Raw genomic sequence first — 9,386 nt, 5'->3', positions numbered from 1 at the left:
CCTTCGGGACTATGCTGTCCTAGACAGTGGGGTCCTGTTGAGCACAACTGGTATTTTCCTTTGTGAGCTTTGTGGGCTTACAAGCTAGACAGGGAAGCAATTGGAGACCTTGGTATGTGAAAACCAGTGGTGGGGGAGAGGGAGCTAGCTTAGAGCACTAAGTGGACTTCATTCTGATTCAACAAATATTTATTGAGCATCCACTATGTAAAAGAATAAAAGACACTGTTTGGGGAGCTGGAATAAACAAAAAGAATAATAATAGGTGACACTTCTTACTGCATTACAGCTAACTTTTTTTTTTTTTTTTTTTTTTTTGTCTTTTTGCTATTTCTTTGGGCCGCTCCCGCGGCATATGGAGGTTCCCAGGCTAGGGGTCGAATCGGAGCTATAGCCACGGCCTACACCAGAGCCACAGCAACGCGGGATCCGAGCCGTGTCTGCAACCTACACCACAGCTCACGGCAATGCCGGATCCTCAACCCACTGAGCAGGGGCAGGGACCGAACCCGCAACCTCATGGTTCCTAGTCGGATTCGTTAACCCTGCACCACAACAGGAACTCCTACAGCTAACTTTTGAATACCCTCTTCTGCATCTTGCACAAAGGAATATTGGAGCCATTTAAGAGGCTCCATGGGTTTCAAGCATGTTTGACTTGATTTAAAATGGCTGCTCACGGAGTTCCCATCATGGCTCAGCTGAAACGAATCTGAATAGTATCCATGAGGATGCAGGTTCAACCCCTAGCTTTGCTCAGTGGGTTAAGGATCCAACGTTGCCATGAGCTGTGGTGTAGGTTGCAGCTACAGCTCCAAATCCACCCCTAGCCTGGGAAACTCCATATATCTCAGGTACGGCCCTAAAAAACAAAACAAAAATAAAATAAAAACTCAGGATATGACATCAAAAGCAAAAATACGTGAATATGTGGAACTACATCAAACCAAAAACTCCTGCGCAGCAAAGGAAACAATCGACAAAGTGAAAAGGCAACCTAGAAAATGGGGGGAAAAAATTTGCAAATCATCTATCTGATAAGGGTTAATATCCAAAATATATGAATTACTCAGACGACTCAATTGCAAAAAGCAAACAATCTGATCTTAAAATGGGCAGAAGACTTGAATGAACATTTCTCCAAAGATGATATACAAATAGCCAACAAGAACATGAAAAGATGCTCAGCATCGCTAATCCTCAGGAAAATGTAAATCAAAATCACAATGAGTTATAACTCACACCTGTTAGAATGGCGATCATGAAGAAGACAAGATAGGACAGGTCTTGGCAAGAAGGTGGAGAAAAGGGAAACCTCATGCACTCTTGATGAGCATGCAAACTGGCAGAGCCACAATGGAAACAGTATGGAAATTCCTTTTTAAAAATAGAGCTACCAGATGATCCAGCAATTCCACACTTCTGGATATATATCCAAAGGAAATGAAACCCAGATCTCAAAGACATAGCTGCTCTCCAGTGTAGACTGCAGCATTATTCACAAAAGTCAAGATATGGAAACAACCAACCATCGATTTCTGTCTGCAGATGAATGGATAAAGAGATGTGATTAATGACCAATAGAAATAGATAGATAGATATATATATATAGAGAGAGAGAGAGAGAGAGAGAGATTGAAATAGATATATAATGGACTATTTTTGGAATATTTTTCTATAATGAAAAGCAGAAATCTTGCCATTTTCGACAACATGAATGGACCTTGAGGGCATTATTCTAAGTGAGATGTCAGAGAAAGACAGATACTGGAGTTCCCGTTGTGGGAACTGAAGTTGTATCCGTGAAGATGTGGGTTCAATCCCTGGATCCCACTCAGGGGGTTAAGGATCCGGCGTTGCCACATGCTGTGGTGTAGGTCACAGACCCAGCTCAAATCTGGCATGGCTGTGATGTGGCATAGGCCAGCAGCTGTAGCTTTGATTTGACCCTTAGCCTGGGAACTTCCATATGCCATGGGTGTGGCCCTAAAAAGCAAAAAAGAAAGAAAGAAAGAACAGACAGACAGATACTGTATGATATCACTTGTATGAAGAAACTAAAAAAGCCAAACCCGTAGAAGCAGAGAGGAGACTGATGGTTGCTGGGTGTTGGGAGGCAGGCACAGGGGGAGATATTGGACAAAGGACACACGCATCCATTTAGCAGATGAATAAGCCCTGGGGATCTAAGGATCATCACGATGCTTAGTATTAACAACATTATACACTTGAAACTTGCTAAAAGAGGAGAACTTAAATGTTTTCATTACCAAGAAAAAAAAAAAAAGGAAGTTATGTGCAGTGATGAAAGGGTTAACTAACCTTATCGTAATGACTTTAAAATATATATGTGTTTCAACCATCACACTGTACAATTTAAACTTACACAGTGTGATTTCATCTCAATACAGCTGGGGGGGAAACACAACTTTTCCCCTGGATTTCTTGCTATTTTAAGCTCAGGCTTCTGCGAGACCATCCCCATAACTGAGAGATGCTCCTAGGCACTGCTTCATATTTTTGAACTCCTAGCAAAGGGTCAAAAAGCCACACCTTTAATTTGATCTACTCTTAGGCTCTTTTTCATTTTGACAACATTTTGTGGCTGGAGGGGTGTAAGAAGAGCTTTTCTCCCCAAATCTAGCAAGTTGTAGTCCCTCTATGTTTCCTCTAAATTCTTCTGGAAGGAGTTCCCCTGTGGCTCAGTGGGCTAAGGATCCAGTGTTGTCACTGCGCAGCTCAGTGTCACTGCAGTGGCTCAGGTTGTTGCTCTGGCACAGATTCAGTCCTCAGCCTGGAAACTTCCACAAGCCACAGGTGCAGCAAAAAAACAAAACAAAAAAAAAGGCTCACGTGCACGCATGCACACACACACACACACACACACACACAAAGAGTGAATCTCATCAAAAAACTGTGTGAAATAAACTAGATACAAGAATACGTAAAATTCAGGGAGTTCCCGTTGTGGCTCAGCAGTTAACGAACCTGACTAGGATTCATGAGGATTCGGGTTTGATCCCTGGCCTCTCTCAGTGGGTTAAGATCCGGCATTGCTGTGAGTTGTGGTGTAGGTTGCAGACGCAGCTCGGATCTCGCATTGTTGTGGCTGTGGTGTAGGCCGGCAGCTGCAGCTCCGATTCATTCCCTAGCCTGGGAACTTCCATATGCCACAAGTGTGGCTTTAAAAAGCTAAAAAAAAAAAAAAAAGAGTATATAAAATTCAATAACCAAGCAAAACTAAACTCAGTATCAGGAATGCACCCCTAGATAGTAAAACTAAAAGAAAAGCAAGGAAATGATTACCATACGTATCCAGATAGTAGTCATCTCTGGGTAGAAAAGAGGACAGTGATAAGAGGGGGGAAAGGATTCTGAAATACTAGAAATATTCAGTTTCTTGACCCAAGTAATGGTTACATGGATGTTCACTTTGTGATAAATCATTCTGCCGTCTATTTATATTTCGTATATTTTTCTACACGTGATATTGTACAAAAAGATTTAGAGGAGTTCCCTTCGTGGGGCAGTGGTTAATGAATCTGACTAGGAACCATGAGGTTGAAGGTTCGGTCCCTGCCCTTGCTCAGTGGGTTAAGGATCCAGCGTTGCCGTGAGCTGTGGTGTGGGTCGCAGACGCGGCTTGGATCCCGCGTTGCTGTGGCTCTGGCGTAGGCTAGTGGCTACAGCTCCAATTCGACCCCTAGGCTGGGAACCTCCATATGCCGCGGGAGCGGCCCAAGAAATAGCAAAAAAAAAAAAGATTTAGAAAAAAAATTAATGTCCAAGGAGTTCCCTGGTGGTCCAGTGGCTGAAATTTGGGGCTTTCACTTCTGCAGCCAGGCTGCAGAAGATCCCCCATCAAGCTGCTCAATGGCTGGTGCCCCCCCCAAAAAAAGTCCAAGAATAACTAAAGCAATTTTTTAAATAACAGGGGAAATTATTAAAAGCTTAATTAGTTAAGAGGATTGCTATGGTGAAGATAGACAAATGAATAAATGGGAAAAAAAAAAGAACCCCACCCATCCCCAAAATAACTGGTGAATCTAGGCTATCTTGGTATATAATAGAGGTGGCATTATAATCACTGGAGAACAAGAAGGTTAGGGAGAGGACTCCTAGGATGTAATCTTGGGAAAGCCAACAGGAAGCAATCGTGTGAGACTTTCCTTCTGTATATTAAAAAAGTGTAAATAGGAGTTCCCGTCGTGCCGCAGTGGTTAACGAATCCGACTAGGAACCATGAGGTTGTGGGTTCGGTCCCTGCCCTTGCTCAGTGGGTTAAGGATCCAGCGTTGCCGTGAGCTGTGGTGTAGGTTGCAGACGCGGCTCGGATCCCCGTTGCTGTGGCTCTGGCGTAGGCCGGTGGCTACAGCTCCGATTCAACTCCTAGCCTGGGAACCTCCATATGCCGCGGGAGCGGCCCAAGAAATAGCAACAACAACAACAAAGGACAAAAAGACAAAAAATAAATAAATAAATAAATAAAAATAAAAAAATAAAAAAGTGTAAATAGTAAAACTGGACAGCTGCATGTAAATCAATGAAACTGGAACACACCCTCACACCATACACAAAAATAAGCTCAAAATGGCTTAAAAACTTAAATGTAGGACAAGACACCATTAAACTCCTAGAAGAGAACACAGGCAAAACATTCTCTCATATCAACCTTACAAATGTTTTTCTCAGGTCAGTCTCCCAAGAAGCAGAAATAAAAGCAAAAATAAACCAATGGGACCTAATCAAACCGACAAGGTTTTGCACAGCCAAGGAAACCATTAAAAAAAAGACAACTTACAGAATGGGAGAAAATAGTTTCAAACAATGCAACAGACAAAGGGCTTAATCTCTAAAATATGCAAACAACTTATACAACTCAACAGCAAAAAAGCCAACAACCCAACTGAAAAATGGGCAAAAGACTTGGATAGACATTTCTCCAAAGAAGATATACAGATGGCCAATAAGCACATGAAAAAATGCTCAACACCACTGATTATTAGAGAAATGCAAATCAAAACTACCATGAGGTACCACCTCTCACCAGTCAGAATGGCCATCATTAATAAGTCCACAAATAACAAATGCTGGAGAGGGTGTAGAAAAAGGGAACCCTCCTGCACTGTTGGTGGGAATGTAAATTTGTACAACCACAATGGAAAACTGTATAGAGGTACCTTAGAAAACTATACATAGAACTACCATATGACCCAGCAATCCCATTCTTGGGCATATATCCGGACTAAACTTCCCTTGAAAAGGATACATGTGCCCGCATGTTCATGGCAGCACTATTCGCAATAGCCAAGACATGGAAACATCCTAAATGTCATTGACAGATGATTGGATTAAGAAGATGTGATTCGTCGCAGTTACGATACTAAAATGATTTTTTTTTATTTAACATATTTATTTTAGTTCGACCTCATGGTTGTGTCTTGCGTACTCACACTTATCATAGCTAATATATAAAAAATACAACAACAACAACAATGGAATGCTACTCAGCCATTAAAAAGAACAAAATAATGCCATTTGCAGCAACACGGATGGATCTAGAGAGTCATACTAAGTGAAATAAGTCAGAAAGAGAAAGACAAATACCATATGATATCACTTATATCTGGAATCTAATATACGACACAAATGAACCTTTCCACAGAAAAGAAATGCATGGACTTGGAGAACAGATTTGTAGTTGCCGTGGGGGAGGGGGATTGACTGGGTGTCTGGGGTTAATAGATACAAACTATTGCCTTTGGAATGGATAAGCAATGAGATCCTGCCCTATAGCACTGGGAACTATGTCTAGTCACTTATGATGGAGCATGATAATGTAAGAAGAAAGAATGTACACATGTATGTGTGACTGGGTCACCTTGCTGTATAGTAGAAAATTGACAGAACACTGTAAACCAGCTATAATGGACAAAATAAAAAACATTATAAATGAAAAAAAAAAGGTCTAAATATAAAACAAGGCTCAACTTAGCCCTTCCAGGGTGAAGGGGACAGTTTCAGACGTGTTGGCACTTCTGGCCGCTAGGTGGCACCTGGAGGCTCGCGGGCGCGCGGGGAGGACGCATGCGCAGTGCTCTCGGGTTCAGCCGCAGACTACGCGTTCACCGGTTTTGCGCGCACACCGCGTTTACCTGTGTGCCCAGCGCTCCCGCACGCGCACGTCCCTGATAGCGCAGCGCGATTAATCCAGTTTGAGAGCTGCCGAGCTGAGAGCGCGGTTGGAGATGTCCGAGCTGCCCGAGCCGCCCGCAGACAGCAGTATCACGCTGACAGGCGCGACGAATGACTACGGCGACGTCCCGCAATCAGAGGTAGGCGGCGGGAGACGGGAGCCGGCCCTGGCTCAGCCGGAGGCGGCCAGCGAAGGTCGATGGCGGCCGCCAGGCAAGGCCTGATGGAGCAGGCCCGGGAGAGTCCGGGGGCGGCGCCCAGGGGAGCCCGAATGGCAGAGGTCGCTCGATTGTTGGCGGAGCCTGCGGAGGAAGAGGGTCCTGAGGGCAGACCCCGGTCTAGGCCCGGGAACGGGCCAGGCTTGAATGCGTTGCCCTATCTCCGCCTCCGTCACCCACTTGGCATTCTAGGAATTAATTACCAGCAGTTCCTCCGCCACTATCTGGAACACTACCCCATAGCTCCGGGCAGAATACAGGAGCTGGAAGGACGCCGCAGGAGGTTTGTGGAAGCCTGCAGAGCAAGGGAAGCGGCGTTTGATGCCGAATATCAGCGGAATCCTCAGAGGATGGATTTTGATGTTTTAACGTTTACTGTAGGTCTGACTGCATCTGAAATTATCAATCCACTCATAGAAGAACTTGGTTGTGATAAGTATATCAGTAGAGAATAGCTGAAACTGCTTCAAGAAGAACCAGTGCATTCAAAATGTGTTAGACCAATCCTGTAACTTGATTTTTAAAAAGTCAGAGTATGGGAGAATAAGGCATGGCACCGCTTAAAAGGAAACTTCTCATGAAAAGCATCAGACAAGAAAACATTTCCTTGAAAATGTCCTTTGGATTTGTGATTGTTCCAGATTCTTTTCCCTGCATCGTGGAAAATGCCTTTCAAAACTGCTTCATAAAACTGAGACTTGATGAGGAAGAGCTGCCACGAATAGAGCCCATGATGGTGAAAGAAGTTATCAAATAGCCATGGTAGGAATATGAGTTCCGGCTGAGTCATTAGGACAGGAAGGTCACGAGGGAACTTGAAATGGTCAGAATATGTGCTTCCTTCATATCAGATTCAATAGCTGTGAGTGTAAGATTGATGGTGTTTTCTGAGGCATTTCAAATGGCAAGCAAAGTCAATACTGTATATATTACATGATAAATTATATTCAGGAATATCTGAAATTTCTGGATTTCTCTTCTCATTCAGTTTGGTACATACTCTGTATGCCCCCAGAATATAAAATGTACAGTGAAAAGTCTTCCATCCCTCTCCCCCTCCACCAGGGTACCAGCACAATCCCCAGCTGTAACCACAGTACCTTTTCTTTCTTTTTTTGGTTTTTTTTTTTGTTTTTTTTAGGGCTACACCTGCAGCATATGAAGGTTCCCAGGCTAGGGGTCTAATCGGAGCTGTAGCCTCGGACCTACGCCACAGCTACAGCAATTCCAAATCCAGCTGGGTCTATGACCTACACCACAGCTCACGGCAACACTGGATCCTTAACCCACTGAGCGAAGCCAGGGCTCGAACCCGCAACCCCATGGTTACTGGTCAGTTTCATTAACCTCTGAGCCACGAAGGGAACTCCCACAGTACCTTTCCTGTGTTTACAGTCTCCCTGTATGTCTACACAAGCAAATACAAATCTGGGGGTTTTTTTCATTTCTTCACAAAAGTTAGCAAATTATGTTTATTGTTTTATGCATTGCATTTTCAGTAAGAGCTTACAATCCACTACATTTCCTCATTCTTTTTTTCTTTTTTCTTTTTTTTTGGCTGCTCCTACAGCATATGGAAATTCCCAGGCTAGGGATCAAATCCAAGCCAGAGCTGCAACCTATGCCACAGTTGTGGCACTGCCAGATCCTTAACCCACAGCACCCAGCCAGGGATCGAAACCCAAGCTGCTGCAGTTGGATTCTTAACCCACTGCACTGCAGCAGGAACTCCCTCCTCATTCTTTTTTAGAGCTGTATTTTATTCAGTCTATGGTTGTGTTGTAAGTTACTTAACTGGGAACATATTGATGGACATTTATGTTTTTTCTCAATATTTTCTATTGGCAAAAAAAAATTCTGAAATTAATCTTTTATGTATATTGCATGGCATGTGCACAAAGAGAGTATTGCTCTGATTTTCAATTCACTTTTCATATCCTGACATCTCTGAATTTGCATTCTATCTTACCTTGGGTGGTGTAATATAGGTATTTTCATAAAAATAACAGTGCATCAGCAGCTTCTTAGATTCTTTATCGTATCTGCAGTATGAATTTCCAGAAGTGAGAATTCCTTGCCAAATGCACCTATTTGAAAGTTTATAGTTATTGCTAAGTTGCCTTCCGTACATACATATTATACCACTTTCACTCCCACCAGCCGCTGGTGAACGCGGACACGCACTCGTGGCCTCACCAACACAGTAAGTCATCAGGCGTCTGGATCTTGCCAATCTCTATCATTGAAAAATGGTATATATCAGTTTTCATTTGCTTTTCTCTCATTATGAGTAGTTAAACATCTTTGTTGGAGTCGTATACATTCCCTTTTCCATAAACTATCTGTTCATGTCTTTTCTCCATCTCTCCTGAATAATTTTGTCCCTTCCTGTTGACTCTAGCAACTATAAATAAAATGAAATGAGATATGGTAATAGCTTATAATGTGAGTTATGGATATTTTTTTCCTAGTTGTCACTTGTCTTTGGTTTTCTTGAAAGCCTTTTAGCATGAAAGTTTTTGCTTTTGTTTCCTTCTTTCTTTCTTTTTATTTTTAGAGCCTCACCCATGGCATATGGAAGTTCCCAGGCTAGAGGTTGAATCGGACCTACACCACAAGGCAGGATCCAAGCCACATCTGTGACCTACACCACAGCTCATGGCAACTTTGGATCCTTAACCCACTGATCGAGGCCAAGAATCAAACCCACATCCTCATGGATACTAGTCAGGTTCATTTCCACTGGGCCATGACAGGAACTCCTTTTTTACGCCTGCACGATTTTGAATCTCAAAAGTTTTCTTGGTATCTGTATGTGCGCATGTGTGTCTGTGTCTGTATGTGGTTTCATTGTCCATGTTTGAATCTCTGAACCATTTGGAATTTATCCTGACATACAGTATGAAAATGAGGGTCCAAATTTTATTTTTTATTCTATTTTTCTTTTTATGGCCACACCTGCAGCGTATGGAG

The 9,386-nt window shown here is 42.9% G+C and overlaps 1 protein-coding gene across 1 annotated transcript; it reads left to right on the top strand.

Annotated features, from left to right (window-relative positions):
• LOC100520248 (EP300-interacting inhibitor of differentiation 2) lies at positions 6,106-8,854 on the top strand. The gene is given in 2 exon segments (XM_003127131.4): positions 6,106-6,390; positions 6,393-8,854. Coding segments are annotated over 2 exon segments (618 nt in total). The 5' UTR covers positions 6,106-6,248; the 3' UTR covers positions 6,869-8,854.

This window comes from Sus scrofa, chromosome 6, assembly GCF_000003025.6.
Source record: "Sus scrofa isolate TJ Tabasco breed Duroc chromosome 6, Sscrofa11.1, whole genome shotgun sequence".
Classification (NCBI taxonomy): Eukaryota; Metazoa; Chordata; class Mammalia; order Artiodactyla; family Suidae; genus Sus; species Sus scrofa.
This window is presented reverse-complemented; position numbering and strand designations above follow the sequence as displayed.